The 21,326-nt window shown below is 45.5% G+C and overlaps 1 protein-coding gene across 1 annotated transcript; it reads right to left on the bottom strand.

The window, feature by feature from the left end:
• Positions 1–6,335: 6,335 nt before the first annotated feature.
• On the bottom strand, positions 6,336–6,899 carry ASCL4 (achaete-scute family bHLH transcription factor 4). Its single transcript, XM_074983845.1, has one exon. The coding sequence runs from the start codon at positions 6,897–6,899 to the stop codon at positions 6,336–6,338; it is 564 nt and encodes a 187-aa protein (XP_074839946.1).
• Positions 6,900–21,326: the final 14,427 nt, after the last annotated feature.

The following is a 21,326-nucleotide window of genomic DNA, read 5'->3' as shown; positions in this document are numbered from 1 at the left end:
TTCACTGACACAGAATAATATTGAATTAAAGCAGTATAGATGGAATTTGACTGAGGGAATCAGCTAGGTAGCTATTTGGGGATTAAAAACAATCCCTTAGCCAGGATTATACATCCTTAAAATTGTGCTAATCTCAAGGAACAAATGGAGTTGTAATTTAATGGGGGGGAGCAGGAGGAGGAGGGGGCCTTCAGACATTCTTCTTTGGTGTTTGATAGAAAGATTACAGTGGGTGCACGAGTGCAGATGCTTGATAAAGTTGTTGAGCATTTTCTTAAGGGTAGGAGCACTTGGTCTTTCTTGTAAACAGTAATTGCGCCAAATGGAGGGAATTTTTGTATTCAACTTTTTTGTTAAAACACTAGTTCGCAGGGTGACAAGCTGGCTCATCCTGTGTTTTCAAAGTCTGCTAATGATACACTTTAAAAGCTTTGAAGGAAACCTTTTGTCTAGACAAATGCAGTTTAGGAAAGCTTTTGAACTGTAGCATTAACTTGAAATTTTTGTTGCCTTTTGTTACATATAGGAACTACTGATCTCTATTAGGAAATTTTTCAGCAGTCTCATGCTGCCTCATGCTAAAACAAAGCACTGAGAACAGGGACTGTCAGAAGACAAAATATGGAGCTTTCTTTTCTAGAGGGATACTTATTTTCCCTGTGCAGTGTTTCCATGAAAGGAGTTTCATTCCCAGCTAGTAGTTCATTCCAGACTTCATAAATAATAATTCAATGGCTATTACCTTTTAATTCTCTAACCTTTTGTGTCTGGTCAGTATTATTAGAAGTCTTCCCAATTGTTAAAGGAGCAAGAACTATGACCACAAACTTATTGAAATGTTTTTTTCTCTTCTGTAATGAGTTCACTTCATTCGAATTCTAGAGTTTCTTTTTCTTTTCTCAGTACTATTTTATACAAATGGGGTTTATTTCTGAGGGCAGAACACCAAAGATTTACATGTAACAAAATGTAACAGCAATGAAGGGTCCTGTGGCACCTTGTAGACTAACAGAAAAGTTTTGAGCATGAGCTTTCGTGAGCACAGACTCACTGGTCATTTCCATGACCAGCATCTGATGAAGTGAATCTTTGCTCACGAAAACTCATGCTCAAAACTTTTCTGTTAGTCTACAAGGTGCCACAGGACCCTTCATTGCTGTTACAGATCCAGACTAACACGGCTACCCCTCTGATATGTAACAAAATGGAGACACATAAAAATGTGAGCAGTATCAGAGAGGTAGCCGTGTTAGTCTGTAGCTTCGAGAACAACAAGAAGTCTTGTGGCACCTTATAGACTAACCGATATTTTGGAGCATAAGCTTTCGTGGGCAAAGCGGGTCTTTGCCCACGAAAGCTTATGCTCCAAAATATCTGTTAGTCTATAAGGTTCCACAAGACTTCTTATTATAAAACTGTGAAGTGCCAGTCCGTGTCTAGCTAATGAGGTGCGTGCGTGTGTGCGTGCGTGCGTGCGGGGGGGGAGGGAGCGTATATAGAGGGGTGATTCTAGGAGCTCTCCAGGCTCTTGTGCAGTCCCTGTGGTCTCCTGAGTGTAAGTGCTACTCTCTGTGAGCATGTCCTGGATCACTAGCCACCTGAAAGGAGCTGGAAGAGGGAAGAAACATGGCACCACCCCCTTCTCTGCCCAGCAGAGCTAGCTGGCCACACGGGGAAGACATGAAACACTGTGTTTATATGTCAGAGAAACAGAGCGGGGCATAGGGGTAAAGGGCTTGGGGTTGGCTCTGTAGTGTCCCCGATACGGGCTAGGGCCTTTGAGGCACTACGTGATTTGAAAAACTCTGGAATTCTATCCAATAACTTCTGCCCAGGAAGTAACGTGGTCATTATACCCATATATATGTTTATTGATTTGGACTGATTTTACTATTGAAGATATTTATGCATATATATAAACAATGCTTTTCATCTTCAAAGCACTTTGCAATAATTAAGACTCATAGCTTCCACGTGAGGCACTGTATGTGAATGGGCATTCTTCTCAGACACCAAAACTTGACATGAAAAACACAACTCTCTTAACTATAGAGTAACAACCAGCCCCTTCATAATCACAAACCCCATTGTATGGATTGGGAAAATGAGGACAAAGGGTTAGGGTGTGTCTACACTTGCATTCCTCTTTCGAAAGAGGCATGCAAATGAGGTAAATCAAAATGCAATTGAGGCATAAATTTGCATGTTCATCATCTCATTTGCATATTCTAATTTCGAAAGCGCTTCTTTCAAAAGAAGAAAGCCAGTGTAGACGATGCTCTTTCGAAAGTAAACCCCATCTTTGAAAGAATCCTTCTTCCCTTTCTTTAATGGGAAGAAGGATTCTTTCAAAGATGGGTTTACTTTCGAAAGAGCATCATCTACACCGGCTTTCTTCTTTTGAAAGAAGCTCTTTCGAAATTATAATATGCAAATGAGGCGCTGAATATGCAAATTTATGCCTCATTTGCATTTTGATTTGCCTCATTTGCATGACTCTTTCGAAAGAGGAACGTAAGTGTAGACACACCCTTAAAGCCTCTTGTCTGAGGCCCCAAAGAGAGTCAGGACTGGTCCACATCTAAAAACTGGATCAACCTAGTTACATCCTTCAGGGATGTGAAAGATTTTGTGCCCTGGCCAATGTAGTTAGATTGACCTAATCCCCACTCTCCCCATTGATGTAGGTAGGTTGATGGAAGAATTCTTCTATAGACCTTACTCCTGCTTCTTGAAGATGTGGGATTACGTGCATCAGCAGGAGAATTCAAAGAAGAGCCACAAAAATGTTTAAAAAAACAGAGAACATGACATTTAGTGATAGACTCAAGGTGATCAAGCTATTCATCTTAACAAGAAGAAGGTTAAGAAGTGACTTGATTACAGTCTATATATTCATCTTAACAAGAAGAAGGTTAAGAAGTGACTTGATTACAGTCTATAAGTGCCTTTACTTATAGGGCAACAAATATTTAATAATGGGGTCTTCAGTCTATCAGAGACAGGTATAACATGATCCAATGGCTGGAAATTTATGCTAGACCAATTCTGAGTGGCTGTCAGATACAAAATTTTAATAGTGAGAGTAATTAACCAGGTGTCATGGTAGATTATCCACCATGGGTGATTTTAAAATCAAGATTAGATTTTTTTTTCTAAAATATAAGTTCTAGTGTGGGGAAATCCCATGCCCTGTGTTATCACAGAATCATTGAATCATAGAATCCCAGAACTAGAAGGGACCTTGAGAGGGCATTGAGTCCAGTCCCCTGCACTCATAGCAGGACTGAACACCAGCTAGACCATACCTGAGAGGTGATTGTCTCACCTGCTCTTACATATCTACAATGATGGGAATTCTACAACATCCCTAGATAAATTATTCCATTGCTTAACCACCCTGACAGGAAGCTTTTCCTGAAGTGCCACCTAAACCTTCCTTTCTGCTTCTTGTCTTATCCTCAGAGGTTAAGGGGAATAATTTTTCTCCATCTTCTTTGTAACAATCTTTTCGGTATTTGAAAGCTGCTATCATGCAGACAAAGAAGCTCAGACTAGATACTCATAATTATTCCATCTGGTCTCAGAATCTATAGTGAATCTATGATGTGGAAAGTACCTACACTGCAGTGTTACGGTACCACAGCCACAGCCCCGGAGCTGTGCTGCTGTAGTACAGCTATGGTCTTAGTATCACAGCCAGGAGTAGAAGCCAGGGAAGTCTCGAATTCAGACCCAGTTCTCACATTGCTTTACTCCCTACCCCCAGAGAAACTTGAAAACATATCCACCTGAAAAGAAGTATTCCAACTCTCGAAACATCATCCATATCCCTCGAGACAACTGCCCTTGGAGCACTAGGTGTACTGTCAGTGACTTGGCAACAGCCCTTTTTTTCTGTTAAAGGAACAATGCTAGTATATAAAAAACAAGTGACTAGGCCTCTGTGAGTCATCATCATTTTACCAGTGTTTTTTAGTACCATGACAGCTTAGTGAATAATTCATAGCAAATAACTCACACAACAAATTTAGCTTCTTATAGTTTGTGAATTGTCCATGAGCAGATGATTATTACTCCAAATCTTTTCCTTGTATAAAATTACTTGCTGAATAATATTGGCCTTTAAAGAGCTAGTGAGCAGCTCATTATTTAAAATCAATATGGAAAATACTCACTTTGAAATGGGAGTGGTTAGTTCTGAATGGATGGTTAGTTGGTTAGTTCTGAATGGATGCATATGTCACATCAGTCTTTTTGTTCCTGAATTGGATGAAGAGAACTCTTAACAGGTTTACATTGCAAATGTTCACATTTCTGAGTGTACTATTTACCTTCTGTTATTTGTCATAGAGTCATAGACTTAAGGCCAGAAGTCCCATTGCAATTATCTAACCTGACATCCTGTATAACACAGATCATAGAACTTTCCTGAGTTTACCCCTGATAGAACCGACTACCTGTAATTTAGAAAACCTTCCAATTTTAATTGAAAAAAAATTCACTGATGGAGACTATCCCAGCAACCTTAGTAAGTTGTTCCAATGATTAATTACCTTTGCTATTAAAAATGTGCACCTTAATCCTAGTCTCAGTTTGTCTAATTTCAACTTCCAGCCATCTGATTTTGTTATATGTTGGCTCTGAACCTTCTGTTATTATATTTCTGTTCCCATTGTAGGTACTTACAGACTGCAATCTGGTAACCATTTAACCTTCTTTTTGTTAAGCTTAACAGATTGAGTTCTGCAAAATTCAGTTTCTGGGAACATTTCTCACTCACTAATATTCATGAAAAGTGAAAATAAATAGTCAGGGTTAATTCCATTTTTTTTATTTCAGTGAATACTCATGAACATGTTTTGAAGTCTCTCACCAGCACCAATGTTCATTTATATTTGCACATGAATATTTTGAAAATTTCAGTCAAGGTATCTGGAAAAAAGATAAAGATTGAAAAACCACCAAATCAGAGGGAAGTCAAAAAGTAGAAGTTTGGAATTGCTGGGCGTGGAAGGGAGGCTAAATGTTATTTGGTATTATTTTAAAGTTATGAGGGTAGATCATTTGGAGGAAGAAGAGAGAATACATTACGGCTCCTGTTTCAGCACACTTGAGCATGTGTATAACTTGAAACACACACAAGTTCTTTGCTGAATTGGAGCTTTGGAAAGTAGAAAATGAAACAAAAAAGAACTCAGAGATTTGGAGAAAAATTTCAGTTGACTTTGGAGCAACAGTTCAAATTAAATATCTAGTGTAGAGCTTGAGGTATGTATTTTATAAAAGTCTGCTTTAAGAACTATTATAATACTTTAAATGTAAGGAAAAATGCCCACATTTTCATATGACTGTAGCTTAATATATTTTAGCCTTTCTGTGGACACTAGTACGTGGCCACTATAGGGATGTGTTTCCATGTATTTTACCTCTGACCATCAAACAGATATCATGATCAATATCATTTTGTCTGTAAATAAAATTTGTAAAAATGAAGTTGCAAGGGAAAAGGTGGATGTTTTCATCACAATTTTATCACTATGACTTTGCCTGATGGAGGTTTTACAGAACTATGTTTAGCACATTTATTAGTATTGGTTAGGATGGAAATTTCAGTCTGTCATTTGCTAAGAGTAATTCTTTAAAATAAATCCCAAGGTTTCTTCACATTCTCAGACCTACAGAGTATTCTAATTATGGACCATCAGCTTGCGTTAAAAAGGACATTGCCAAATAGGTTCAACCCCAAATGTACATTTTATTTGTTTAAACTGTTTTTTCAAAACTAATAGTAATAGAAATAGCGTAATGAGTTTTTAAAAATGTTGTTGAAACATATGAGATCTAATTTTTACACCTTCTCTCTCCCCCATGACTCCACACTCACAAAATTTGCAAACCAAACATTGCATCATTGTATCAGTGTCTGGAAACTAGAAAATTAACCTGACTAGGGAAAAACTCCAAACCTGATTATCCTAATCTATTTTCATTGTCCCACTGAGTGAAATGCAAAAAGCAGCCAAATAGTGTAAAAGGTGAAGAGTTATGTTGATTTAAAAAAAAATTAAAACTTTCAGATTTAATAATCCAAACCCACAATTAGTAAGCACAACTGAGGAAATTTGAGAGGAATTTGTATATCCTTATAAACTATCTTTAGGCTACATGCAAGCAACAACAGTGACAAAGTCCTCTCAGAGACTGGAGATACCTTTATGTTCCCTGGCTCTTTCCTAGATACATATTGACTTGTAGAAAAGTGTGTGGAATTTGATGCCATAGCAGAGTCTTTGATTGGTCTTGGAGGCACCTGTTTCAGAAGATAATGTTTCTTAGATGCAAGTCTCCTCAAATTCACTGTATGGAGATGAAGATAAAGAAGTTTTAGACTCTCCATCACTGTTGCATTCCCTTCTTGGATCAGGACTGGAAGCATCTGTCACCTCCTTAGCAGATATTGTTTCCTTAGTGCTGGACCCTAATGGCTGACAGTCCAGCAAACTTTGAAGTTGTTTAATGTAATTTATTGCAGCTCTTAGGGTCTCCACTTTGCTGAGGCGTTTGTCTGCAAACTCCTCAGGAAGATGTTCTCGGAGGCGTGCGTACCCCTCATTCACACAACGCACTCTTTGCCTTTCTCTCTCATTTCTCTTTCGAATGAAGGCAGGCTCAAAAGAACAGTCATAGATTCCTACATAGCCAGAGAAAGGTATGTAGGAAAATCTACCTGAATAACCCTGGTGGGCTTGGTCCCAATAAGTTGGATTGAAATGTGAGGGAACACCAAAGGGCTTTCTTAGTGGTAACCCATGAGGATTCACATGGTTATTACCCATGGACATAGCTCCTGAGAATAACATCCCATTTAGTAGTCCACCATCCTTATTACTATCCATTGTTTACTAGAGCAATTTTAGTTTCAAATTTGGCTTCCCAATCTTGCATTAATCCACGCATGGAGGAAACATTTGTATTGGATCCTCTGCCCCACAGTCTGCTCCGTTCTTGTGCATGAGAAGTATGTCCAGATTTAAAGGCAAAAGTGACAATTCATGAAGTCCACCATATGACTGAAAATCAGCTCCTCTTCCCAATCTTATATAGTGGTAGGATGCCATGTAGTTTATGAAGCAACTTTTAGGATCATCTCTCCATACATTAAACCCACCCAGCATTTCCTCTGATCTTCATCTTTCAAAAGATAATAAGAGGGTTCCTTTATTCCTTTTCTTCTAGCTTGAAAGGGCTTCCGTAGAGTTAACACCAAACAGAAACAGTCTTCCAGGCTCTAAACACTTTTGTTGTGCTAAGTATCAGAGGGGTAGCCGTGTTAGTCTGGATCTGTAACAGCAACGAAGGGTCCTGTGGCACCTTATAGACTAACAGAAAAGTTTTGAGCATGATTTGTAATCCATAGTGTCTTTTGATACGTTTGTCTCCAAAAGATGGGTAATTTCCAAAGTTTACAGAGATCTCCAAAGTTTTGGCACAACTCCTCCCACTGAGGAACCAAAGATCTGCCCCCGTCAGCTGAAAAACTAGCCAAAGGCTTTTCAGACTGAAATCCAAAATGCCTCTGTAGCCTTTATTGTTCCTGCTGCTCCAAACTAACTGTAGCAGTACTCCCAGCAGCATGCAAAACTGATATGGTATGTCTCTAGCTCTCGGGAGCCTGAGATCATTAAGGGAAAGAGTGCTCTCTTGTGGTTGCAAATCATCTCACATCAATATTAAACAGCTCCAAGAAAGGAAATTTGTGTTTTCTTAATCTGAAAAGAAAGCTCTTCTATCAAGTCCTGAAGAGAACTGGCTTCAAAAATTCAATATATCTTTTAAGTGAAATTGTTCATGATTCTTTTGTTTGTAATTCTGGTCTGATGGAAAATGGTCTGATCGTCTCAGGTGAGGACGAGCTGCCTTAAAAAACTTGAATAGCCCCCCAAATAGCAGTGCTGCCATTGCTAGATGTTTGTCTATACTCCGGCCCATTGAAGCAGCAAGAGTTACTTTCCTAGGCACCTTTGAGGATCTGGGCCTTAATAACTGAACAAAATTCCCCACATGAAGAAATATGCACATAGTGCTGCAGAGTTGGAAGCTGGCAGTAGCAATGTCAGTATGCACTTTTTAAAAAATATGCTTTGATGTTTGTATGGGATTATTTTGCAATCCTAAAAAGCATTGCCAAAATAGTGGCCTGTTTTTTTAATTTGCAGAGTATGCGTGACTTGCAGACCACTGCAAACAGTCCTGCGGCTGCCCTGACTTCAGGCAGGTGCAGAATCAGCCCCAAGAAGTCTCAGAAATTGAGGATGCACAAAGACAATACATAGCCACTCCTCCACCTTTAGGTCCTACCCTGAGCACAGCTCAACCATCCCAAGGACTGGGGCCATACTGGTTTGTACCATTACTATGGAACATTAGAACAAAAGAATGGCCGTACTAGGTCAGACTACAGATCCTGATAACAGTCAATGCCAGGTGCTTCAGAGGGAATGAACAGATAGGTGATCATTAAAGTGATCCATCAGAATTGTGTACTTTTCATAAGGGTTTCCATTTTCTATCATGTCTTGATGTCTTTCTAAAAGATAAGCTAAAGTTCAGACAAAAGTTATAGGAATGCTGCATGAATGAACTGGGAGACATTCTACCATTGATGTTTATGCAAGATGTCAGATTAGATGATCATAGTGGTCCCTTCAGGCCATGAAATCTGTGAAAACACACAACTCTCACCATAACTTTAAGTACAGCTTTTGCTCTCAGGAAACATGAGCATAGCCCTGATTTCTTGATTTGTTTTTAATTTAACAAATGAAAATAGTGATTTTTTAAAAACCTTTTCCTGCAGTTTTTGCAGCTCAAGCACTACAGCATTGTGTTAGATTAGGGACTAACATTGTTTAGAAACAGATGGGACGCTAATCTGTCTGTTGTCATTGCCCAGTTCAAAAAGCAGTCAAACATCTTAAATGAAAATAAATTAGATTTGTATAATTCTTCCATTTCAAATAGTCTAATGTGTCCTTTGCAACATGGGGCTGACACTAACTTTTTTAAGCGATGTGATTTTTAAATACAGAGTGCACCTATGCCCAGAAGAACTCTTTGCTGCTGTTTAAAATCCTGAATGAGAGTTGTATTCTCTAAAACCATTCCTAGTGTCTAGCCATGTTCAAAAGGCAGAATTATGTCTCAGTTCAGTAACACAAACACTGTTCTGTTCCATCAGGCTTCTGTTTCAGTGTTTATTGTAAACACTGTTCACCTGCAATTTCTCAGAGCACTCAAAGACCTCCTCTGTTAAAGGGATACGTGATTTTCCCAAAGTAAAACCATTTTCTTAATTCTTTAAAAATACAAATTGATCATAGAAGAACCTAAAAATTAATCTGAATGATCAGCAAAGCCAGGTGCCTGTCAGAGTCCACAAGGGCACTGAATGATTTGCTTCAGTGACATAAGAAAAGTGAAAATATGCTCCTAATTTTTGTGATTCTCATTTTGTTGATTCCCATTTGGTTTTGAGAAGAAGGGGCTTTCGAAGTCCAGGGGAGGGGGAGGGGTCCTTTCTAAAGCCCCTGTCTACATGGGCAGTGTGCACTTTGAAAGCAGCACTTTCAGAACGTGCACAGCTGCCATTATGCTAATGAGGTGCTGCATATTCATGTTAGCAACTCATTAGCATCTGCTGAAGTGCCTCATTACTATGCCCCTTCCAAAAGGAGGAGGCTAATGTAGCCATGGCCTATGACTTCTGAAGCAAGATCTCAAAGTTTTACAGATTCCCTTAATCTGCCTCTGTTTAAATCTCTTTTTAAAAAATATAAAAGTGTAAATTGGGATAGTCCATAAACTCTCCATATCCCCTGGTGTTATAGTTTGTTTTCTTCATTCACATCTTGTACTTTAACATTTATTCTTAATTACCTACTTGACACTACTAGAAAATATTTCCTACATATATGAAAATAAAATTTAAATAAACATTCCCTCCAGATACAGTTTAGTCATGGTTTTGATTGCACACCTCACAGTATGAAATGTACATTCAAAACAATGTACTTTTCACGGTGTACAGGTTGAACTTCTCTAATCTGGCACCCTCTGGACCTGACCAGTGCCAGACAAGAGAATTTGCTGGACTCCAGAAGGTCAATATTGTCCAGCACATTACCAACACCTCCACTGTTCACTGGATTTTTAGAAGACATTTAGGGGTAAATTAGAGCTAAATAACATCAGAATACACTGAGAGCCAGGACTGGTGGCTGTAAACAAATGTTATGGGACCACAGGAAATTTGGCCACAACCATGATAAAAGGACATTCAGCTAACTAAAATCATTCCAGATTACGGATGTAGTCAGACAACAGAATTCTGGATTAGAGAGGTTGAACCTATAATAGCAACCAGAAAATCCCAATAGCAAATATTTTTACTGAGTTTTTCATCTTGCTGTTGATATCACTAACATTAACTGGAATCATGTACATCACTTGTATTATTAGTGTGGGAAGCCTTGAAGCCAGTGTCATATTTTCTGTAACAGCTTCCCGGTGACAAGTATTCCCTGTGGATCTTGTCTGAGATTAAGCTCACATTGATTAAAATGCTCTGGCAAAATCACAAGGACCAGCTGGTTGCATGTAAGTGCACCTGTTTCCTGACTGGTAATGTTAAAATGATTTTATGACTAAAACTAACACCCAGGAAGTAGAAAAAAACTGACTGTTCTATGTTTTCATGCCTTTGTTGCTCTTTTTGGTTTGTTTTCTTCATTGCAATTTATCTGATACAAAACAAAGTTCATACATTGCCAACTTTTTATGTTAACAGCACACTGCAATAAAATAATAATAATATAAAATCTTTTGCATTTATAGAGCAACTGAGCAATCCAAAATTTGCTACAGTTCAGAACATTTATGATTTTGTATACTTATAAGGTTGTTGTCTCCTCTTCAGAATGTGCCATATGCCCCAATTTGACAGACGAAAATAAGAACCGGATTTAATGTACCTTCTTTTACCATATCCATCCCCCATAATGAGTCAGACATGAAATAGAGGGAAAATCAATTTTTCTGTGATAGAAAACTGGGCTCAAATCTGTAGAGTAAGTTCAGAGGTCTCCTCATGCTTCTTGGCATTTCTGAGCGATTTACAATTTACAATAGCTGCAGATCAAAATTAGTGAAACTTAACTAAATATGATGAGAAGTCTGTCTGGATCCCATAGACATTTCCATTAAGAAGTGCTGAAATGCCACGTTCAATGCACCTCTTTCTCCCTGAAACTGGAAGTCATCATTTGATTTTATGATGTCTCCACTAGCTACTAGTAACCTGAAGATGGGAGCTCTGCCATTGTTCCTAAATGCACTGCACGATCGTCCATAAGCTTACAGAGGATTCAGGCCAGGTACCTTAGTAACATATTTAGAAATAATAAATGCTCTCCACATAGAAATAATGTCTCATCTTTTAGAAGAAATGTTTTTAGAAGCTGTATCCATTGTTCATGGGTTGTCACAAAATTTTTCTGAATGTGTACTACAGGACTTCAGACATTCAGTACACATATCTCTGCAGATACTAGTGAATTTCTCAGGCAATTGCATTTAATATTATCACTGACCTACCTAAACATTACTATATGGTTTGAACTGGTCTTTAGATATTTGTTTGCTACAGGGGTAATGTTATGTGACCACAATATAAGGTGAAGACCCAATGCGGCTAACAGATGTGCTGGGCTCCTGGGTAAGGCAAGGGAGGCTGGTTCTGTACCCCCAGAAGGATCAGGGCCTCAGGTGAAAGGGACGGGGCCTGGGGTGGTAAGGACAGGGCTGGAGCTAGCCTCTGGAGCATGCTGTGCCTCACCCAGGCAGCTCTCAGGTCTGCCCAGCGTTTGCTGCACTGGACTGCAGTGGCTGGGAACCCTGGACATTTTTGAATTGCTTGGCTGTAGGGCAGTTGCCCCTTTGCCCCCTCCACTTTCATCCCCACTTCAGCAGGCCTGTGGAGGACTGGTTGTCTCAAAGAGTAGGTTAGCTGCGTCTACACGTGCACGCTACCGCGAAGTAGAGGCGCCAACTTCGAAATAGCGCCCGTCACGGCTACACGTGTTGGGCGCTATTTCGAAGTTAACATCGACGTTAGGCGGCGAGACGTTGAAGCCGCTAACCCCATGAGGGGATGGGAATAGCGCCCTACTTCGACGTTCAAGGTCGAAGTAGGGAACGTGTAGTCGTTGCGCATCCCGCAACATCGAAATTGCGGGGTCCTCCATGGCGGCCATCAGCTGAGGGGTTGAGAGACGCTCTCTCCAGCCCCTGAGCTCGATGGTGGCCGCGTGGAGCGGCCCCTTAAAGCTCCCCGCCCCCTCCCTTCCTGTGCAGGAAGCTGAGAGAACGTGCAGGCGGCAGCCCAGACACGCGGCCAGCCTGCACGTCCCTCAGCCACCCCAGACACGCCCCCCCCAGCTGCGATGGCCGCACACCAGCCCCCCAAGTGCCCCCAGGGGACCCCCCCCCCAAGGGGAACCAGGGCTCGCAGGCTGGCAGCCAGGTGGGGAAGCGGCAGCGGGGCCCCTCCTGGATGGAGGCCGAGCTTCAGGACCTGCTGGGGCTCTGGAGCGAGGAGGAGGTGCTCCAGGTAATGGGGAGCAAGATGCGGAACGCGGATGCGTTCGCTCGGCTGGCTGAGGGCCTGGCCGCCCAGGGTCACCCTACCTGCACTCCGGACCATGTCCGGAGTAAAGTCAAAGAGCTGCGGCAGGGTTACGCCCAGGCCCGGGATGCGGCCGGTCGATCTGGGGCCTCCCCCGTCACTTGCCCCTTTTACAGGGAGCTCAGGGACATCCTGGGCCCCCAGCACACCTCCTCCCCTCCGGCCACTCTTGATACCTCGGCCGAGGAGCCCCAGCAGGCCCCGGAGGCGGAGTCCACCCCAGAGGCAAGCCCCGCACCCCGGGGGCCCCCCCAGGAGCCCACCCCCGGGGCACCGGAGGAGGAGGAGGAGGAGGGGGAGTCCTCCTCGAGTGACGCCGGCCTCCAGATCATCCTCCCATCCAGGAGCTCCAGCCGGGCGTCCGCCCCCCGGGTGTCCCCCGACCGTGGGAGTGGACCATCAGGTATGTACCCCCCCGGTGCACACCCCCAGGGTTGAGGGGCGGGGGTAATAGATATGACCAGGGCCCTCCACATGCCCAGATGACCATGGCCCCAAGGACAGCAGTGGCATGTCCCTCAGAAGAGTGCATCAGCCCCTGCCCCCGCCAGCATGACAGTGCCATGCCCCATCCCCGGGGCTGGGGGGAGCGGAACCTCTAGGGTCCCCCAGGGGGAGGGGGTGGGACACCCAGCAGCAGCAGCAGCAGCAGCATGTGATGGAGTGGGGGGAGTGCAAATGCGAGACTCAGGCTAGATATGAGAAACAAACTGAATAGCTCCCAGTGGCTAAGGATGATCCTGGGGCTACAACTGGCAGGTTACACCTCTGCCCTGAACAAAGAGGAGGGAGGAGCCGAGCTGGGTTTGAATCGGGGGCCGAGGGCGGGGGCCACAGGTAGAGGCTAGGGGAAGGGAGAGCTAGAAGGCAGCCAGCCTGAGGGGGGGGAAAGCTACACCCCAGAGGGGTACCCCTCGGGGTCTTCTCTCCAGGACGGGTTGGAAGGACTGTCTCTGACTGCTGTACTGTCGCTTCTGTGAGAAACTGGGCATCTGTTGCCTAATAAACCTCCTGTTGTACCTGCTGAGAGAGAGTCACTCCTGCCAGCAGACGGGATGCAGTGTAGGGGGACCCCTGAACCCCATCACAGCAGCATCTCCCGGGGACGGGGATGGGGAACCTGCAGCAGAGGGGTGGGGAGACAAGGGCCACGGCTCGGGGCCCACACTAACGGCTGTCTCCACTCTTCTTCCCCCACTCCGGTGTTCCGCAGCTGCACCATCGGAAGGACCGGAGAGCGCCAGCGAGGCGTCAGTGGTCCTGGACAGCCCTCCGGGGCCATCACTCCAGGCCAGCCCCTCGGCGGAGGACCGACCAGCCCCATGGCAGGGAAGATGGCGGACCCAGCACCACCAGCCGATGGCAACGGATCCCCAGCTGCTGGCCCTCCACTGTCGGCAGCTGGAGGTCGCCGAGCAGCGGCTGCGGGTGGAGGAGCGCCGCCTCCAGCTGCAGGAGCAGGCGCTGGCCTGGCGCCAGGAGGCATGGGAGGCCTACATGCAGACCTTCAACTGTATCGCGGACTACCTGGCCCCCCATGCCGCGCCAGCTGCCGCAGCACCTGCCCTGCCTGCTCCACCTGCTGCTCCACCCACTGCTCCAGCCACTGCGCCGTCCGCCGTCGCACTGCCACCCGCCACCGAGGGCCCTTCCGCCGAGGGGGGCCTGGGGCCAGCTGACACTCGCCGGCCGTATCTCCCAGGCCGCCTGGCCCCCAGCCAGCCCCGGCCACGGCTGAGGCCAAGGTAGGGATCCCGGCCGCCCACTCCCAGCACTGGACTTTAGGGGTGTGGGGCCCAGGACTTGCCCCCCCCCCTTTGAATATATTCCCCCAAGTTTTTAAGTTAGTTTGCTATAAATAGTTTGTATATTTGACCCCTGTTACAATGCTGATCCTTACCCCCCCATGTAAATAGTTCTCCCCTTCCTTGTCTTCCCCTTTCATGTTATCCCTATTTTTATAATATATATATATATAAGTTAGATTTTCCCTGTAAATAGTTAGTCTTGTTGATAATAATAATAAGAGTTCTAAAGATATTTGAGTTGACGAACAACTGTCTGCTTTTATTTTTACAAGAAAAGTGGGAGGGGGGTGCTCTTGGGTGCTCTGTGGTGTGGGCATAGGGGCAGGGAGTGTTGTGGATGATGGGGGGAGCAGTGGGGGGCCTGCCAGCGTTCACCCCGCGGCCTTGTCGAACTGGGCCCGCAGGGCCTCCCGGACCCGGGTCCCTTTGGGGTCCACCTGGCAACTGGGGGCAGCGGGTGGCTGCACATCGGCCCTGCCGGCCTCCACAGCCCAGACCAGAAAGAAGGCCTCCCTCTTGCTCTTGATGAGGTTGTGTAGGGCGCTGCACACACCCACAATCTGGGGGATGTTGGTGGGGCCCGCATCGAGGCGGGTGAGGAGACACCTCCAGCGCCCTTTGAGGCACCCAAATGTGTGCTCCACCACCTGGCGCATGTGGTCCAGGTGCTGGTTGAAGCGATCCTGGGTGGCAGACAGATGGCCCGTGTACGGGTACATGAGCCAGGGCCGGAGGGGGTATGCCGCATCTGTGATGATGCAGAGGGGCATGGTGGTGTCCCCCACAGGGATCTCCCGCTGGGGGATGTAGGTCCCCGCCTCCAGCCAGCGGCACAGGCCTGAGTTCCGGAATACCCGGGCGTTGTGGGTGCTGCCAGGCCAGCCCACATAAATGTCCAGGAAACGGCCCCGGCTGTCCACCAAGGCCCGGAGGACCACTGAGTGGTAGCCCTTCCTGTTTATGTAGCGTCCTCCACTGTGTTCCGGGGCGTGGATGGGGATGTGAGTCCCATCCAGAGCCCTGAAGCAACTGGGGAAGCCCAGGGTGGCAAAGCCCGCGATGGCGGCATCCGGGTCCCCAAGCCTCATGAGCCTGTGGAGGAGCAGGGCGTTGATGGTACGGACGACCTGCAGGGGAAGCACATGGGAGAGCACCAATGAGGGGTGTGCAGGGTGTGTGTGGCCCTCCCCTGCCAGGGCCCCCCTCCCCTCCCCTCCCCTCCCCTGCCCTGCCAGGGCCCGCCCCCCGCCAGGGCTGCCTCCCCCTCCCCCCGTGGGTCCTCTTACCTCCATGAGGACAGCCCCGACGGTGGCCTTGCCGACGCCAAACTGCTGGCCCACGGATCGGTAGCTGTCTGGAGTGGCCAGCTTCCAGACAGCGATGCCGACCCGTTTCTCTACGCTGAGGGCACGCCGCATGGCGGTGTCCTGGTGCCTCAGTGCGGGGGTGAGCCACTGGCATAGCTCCGGAAATGTCTGCTGGCTCATCCGAAAGTTCTGGAGCCAGCGGTCGTCGTCCCACTCCTCAAGCACCAGCCGCTCCCACCAGTCGGTGCTCGTGGGGTAGCTCCACAGCCGGCGGTGTGTGCGGCGGGGGGGGGGGGGCAGGGTGCTGCAGGGTTGGGGGTTGCGTCCTCCTCCCTGCAGGCCGCTCCTCCTCTGTGGCAAGGAGGTGCTCAGCTGCCTCCTGCATGGCATGGAGCAGGGCGAGCACTGCTCCTGCAGGGGCGGCTGTATGGACCTCTGGCTGCTGTTGCTACTGCTGCTGCTGCTGGGGGTCCATGACTGTGTTGCTCGAGGTGTGTGTGCCTATGGCTCTGCAGACCGCGTGCTGTGCAGGCTGCATGTGTCTGGGAGGGGCCCTTTAAGGGAGCAGCTAGCTGTTGCCCCGGAAGCACTAGTCCACCCTGTGACCCTGTCTGCAGCTGTTCCTGGCACCCTTATTTCGATGTGTGCTACTTTGGCGTGTAGACGTTCCCTCACAGCGCCTATTTCGATGTGGTGCTGCGCAACGTCGACGTTGAACGTCGACGGCACCAGCCCTGGAGGACGTGTAGACGTTATTCATCGAAATAGCCTATTTCGATGTCGCTACATCGAAATAAGCTACTTCGATGTAGCGTTCACGTGTAGATGTAGCTGTTGTGAGATAAAGGTCCTCTTATTTCTGACTGGTTCCAGGACAGCTCAGGCTGATAGCAATCAAAGGACAACAAGGTATGGTCACTGTTTGATGGCCTGTGCAAAACAAGGTGTTGGTATTAGTGACACAAATACGTCTCTAGTAGGAACTGGTCTTACATCACTACTGTAAATGGCATTAGTTCAGCAAACCTATTGGTCTGTCCATATGACAAGGTTTCAGAATTAATATGACAGATAATGCTGCAGTGTGCACTTGAGACTGTCACACTCTACTTAGGGGGATTGCCTTGTAACTCCCATATTTGTCATTTGTATATAATAGTGATATTTCGTATTGAGCATGTCATGTTAGCACAGGGTATGATGTACTGAAAGCCATTGCTGTAAACACAGTGAATGTGAAGTTACATGGTCGTCACTAAAAGATGCTGTAAGTTGAGGAACTGACCAGATATTAGCTCCCCAGAGACAACAATGTAAGTAAACAATATCCACATAGGTGTCAGAAAACCATGAACAGCCATTGTCCAGCAAGAGAGTTACAATTCAATGACCCCCTTGCACTGGGCCACAACAGTGAAATTGGTCAACCAGGTGATTCAGCAATGCCCACCAGACATGCCTGGACTTGTGTTATCCAACCACATGGGCTGAGGGATATAAAATGGGGGCCAGAGGCCACATTGTTTGTCTTCTTTCACCCACTGCACTTAACAACAAGAATGCTAGAGCTGAGGAGACTGATCTGCAGGCTAGCAGGGAGAACCTGAATATGAAAGACTGTACCCAACCTGCAGTATCCAGTGGGGTAAGAAAAGCTGCTTAGACCAGATATTGTCTAGTTTAATAAGGTGAAGAATTTATGAGTTTGTGTTTATCTTTTAGTTTATTTTGGTAGCTACTCTTTTTTCTTATCACTTACAATAATTTTAAACCTCGCTTTTGTAATCACTAAACCTATTCAAATGTTCATCCTTACTAGTCAGTTTTATTGACATGCTTGGTAAATCTGCTAAGGTTACAAAGGCTGTTGTATGTCCTCTTACTATATACTCGGACTTCCGCAAAACTTTTGATACAGTCTCTCACAGTATTCTTGCCAGCAAGTTAAAGAAGTATGGATTAGATATATGGACTGTATGGTGGACAGAAAGATGGTTAGATTATTGGGCTCAAGGGGTTGTGATCAATAGTGCACCATCTGGTTGGTGATGGGTATCACACAGAGTCCACCAAGGGTTGGTCCTGGGGCCAGCTTTGTTCAATATCAATGACTAGGACAAGGACAGGACAAGGAGATATATTGCACTCTCAGCAAATTCATGGATGATGCTAAGCCAGGGGGAGAGCTAGATACGCTAGAGGGTAGGGATAAGGTCCAGAGTGACCTAGACAAATTGAAGATTGGGCCAAGAGAAATCTGATAAGGTTTAATAAGGACAAGTGCAGAGTCCTGCACTTAGGACATAAGAATCTCAAACACTGCCACAGGCTGGGGACCACCTGGCTAAGCAGCACTTCTGCAGAAAAGGACCTGGGAATTACAATGGATGAGAAGTTGGACATGAGTCAACAATGTGCCTTTGTAGCCAAGAAGGCTAACAGCATACTCAGTTGCATACTGCCAGCAGATCTAGCGAAGTAATAATTCCCCTTTATTTGACACTGCTGAGGCCACATTGGGAATATTGCATCCAATTCTGGGCCCCACTTTACAGAAAGGATGAGGACAAATTGGAGAAAGTCCATCAGAGAGTAACAAAAAATGAATAGGGGGCTGGAGCATGTGACTTTTGAGGAGAGGCTGAGGGATTTAAGCTTATTTAGTCGACAGTAGAGTGTGTGTGTGTCTTTGGGCACGGTGGGGGGCAGATTAAATAGCAGTCTTCAGATACCTGAAAGGGGATTACAAAGAGGATGAAGAGAGGCTACTTTCAGTGGTGAGTGATGACAGAACGAGGAGCAATGGACTAAAGTTACAGTGGGAGAAGTCTAGGTTGGATGTTAGGAAAAACTATTTCACCAAGAAGGTGGTGAAGCACTGGAATAGGTTGCCTAGGCTGTGCCGACACTGGCACAAAACTTTGAAATGGCCTTGCAAATGGCCATTTTGAAGATTATTAATGAGGCGCTGAAATGCATATTCAGCGCCTCATTACCATGCCATCGGCTGCGGCTCTTTGAAATTGCCACATTTCTCTCCCATGTGACTCGGCCAGATGGGGGTCCTTTTCAAAAGGACCCCACCAACTTCGAAACCCCCTTATTCTTATCAGCAGACCTACAGTCTGAGGTTGTACCCTGGGGATACTATAACAAAGACATATTCCAAAGTAGCGGGGAGGAGAAAGAGGATTGAAATCTTGGAAGTTGCCTTACATTTTCCATGTACAGGGAAGAACAATATAGAAAGAGGTTCTTTGAGACTTCATTTGAAACTGGCATTACCTGCTTTATTGGAACACTTCCATGCTTGTAATTGTGCAGCTGAGTTTCTTCTGAGGAGGTAGAAAGTAGAAGAGATGACCAGGTGAACCATTACACAGCAAAACAAATAAAAGAATGACATACAGAATCTCAAATAGTTATCACTAGGTTTTTCTGTCCCTCAAAGGTTCTTACGCTGGTCTGCTGCCTAAGTCTGTTCAGCACTACAGATGTCTATACATTTTGAAATGCACATCTGCCTGTCGGTGAGCCTATTTGCTCAAGAACTCCAAGAGCTAGGATCACCAGATTTGGTATGCAGGTTCCTCTTATCCTAATTTAAAGAAAAGTCAAAGTTTTGTTTCTCCAGGAAAATGGGATGTACCTAGAATGGGATTGTTTCCCATAACACAGAAAGGGAGGGGGCATCTAGGAGGCACAGCTATAATATCATGGCCACAGGGGGAGCAAAGGGTCAGAGATGCAGACTGGGACAGCAATCATGCCATTGGGACAGCAGGGGGTCATGTAAACTTCCTCTTTGTTGCCCAGAGAAACAAGGTCCCTGCCACAGATAGCCATCCCCTGCTCAGCACTGCTGTGGACAACCCTGGAGAGCCACCCTTGCAAGCCCATGGGGCTACCCTCTGCTCAGTGCAACCCTCACCACAGCCACCGCTGGAGAGCAGCTGCCTGGGAAGCACAGCTCACGCTACAGCCAGCCGTGGAGAGCCACGGCTGGTAAGCATGGTTCCTGCCACAGGGAGCTGCCGCCTGGGAAGTGCAGCCCCCGACAGAGTCCGCTGGAGAACCCTCCATACAGGAAGTGTGGCCCACATACTCCTCCACCCCCCACACTCCCAACCCCCTGTGCTGAGCCCCTTCTCATCCCCAAACCCTCACTTCAATCCCCCACACCAACCCCATGTCCTGAACCCCTTCTCACCCCAATCTCTGATTCTAGAACCCCCTGCACTCACCAACCCTGTGTCCTAAGTGTCTCCTCACCCTCACACCCTGATTCCTGCACCCCCACATCACCCCTGAGCTCCTCCTCACCCCCCAAACCCTCAAGCCCCTGCCCTAAGCCTCTCCATAAGGACCCACGCAACAGCTGCTAACTCTTCTAGTACTCTATTGTAAAGAAGAGTTAGCTATTCAATAAAGAATGACAGTCCCTGGAAAATATAGAACAACTGGATGATGTCATTCTTTCATCTTGGAATGATGCTGAGGGATTATATCCTCTATTAAAAAGAACTGATGGATTAGTAATGAATGACTCCTCCAAATCATGAGGATATTTTAGCTTCACCTAAGTACTGATTTTTTGAGATCAAAAGGTAGGAGTGCAGACAGCCAGACACCATCAAGGTTCTTCCAGCACAGACTTCCAAACATTTCTTTTGAACATTTAATGATGCCTCATTTAAGAGTCAGACATGATCAGATTACAGATGTGCATGACTATGTTTCAGAGAACTGCTAACTGTTAACCACAGTACCAAGGGAAGCTTGTGGGTTGGGTTGAGCAGCCTGTGTGTTTTATATACATGAGTCAGAGGTGATTGTGAGCTACAAGACTATTCATATACATTACTTGAATAATACATGGATAGACTTGATCAGTGTTGCCCTGCGTAATGTTTCTTATATTTGAACAATACCATATCTCAAAAGCATAACTAGAAAAACACAGACCTGTGATAGCATAGCTGTGAAGTATAACCTTCTGGTGACTGCAGTCAAACTATAGTAGATTGATTGTTGTAATTTTGCTACATTTTTTAATTATATAGGGAACAAATGTAGGCAACTGTGAGTGATAGCTAAAATTGTAAGAAGGAGTAATTACTATTGTACAGTGCTGAAAAGTGCCTTACAGTGCTGGTAAAGAGATGGGCCCTTCCCTGAAGAGCCTCTTGTCAGATGTTAGAGACAAATTTTGATACCAGGACCCCAACATGAAAGTATTGATTTGCTGACTTTTTAAAACAGTACCATAGGGAACAGCCATGCACAGTCAAGAAATTAGAGATCTAATAATTTTATCTCCAATTTCTGTGATGCTATCACAGTGTTACACATGTGATTTCATATGTCTGCATCATGCATTCCACCACTGAGGTGGCACCAGTTATGCCAGCTCATGCAATTTTACTGGCAGGGAAGTCAGGGTGCAGAAGGGAGTTTGGGAAGGAC

The sequence above is a fragment of the Carettochelys insculpta genome, chromosome 1, assembly GCF_033958435.1.
Source record: "Carettochelys insculpta isolate YL-2023 chromosome 1, ASM3395843v1, whole genome shotgun sequence".
Lineage (NCBI taxonomy): Eukaryota > Metazoa > Chordata > Testudines > Carettochelyidae > Carettochelys > Carettochelys insculpta.
This window is presented reverse-complemented; position numbering and strand designations above follow the sequence as displayed.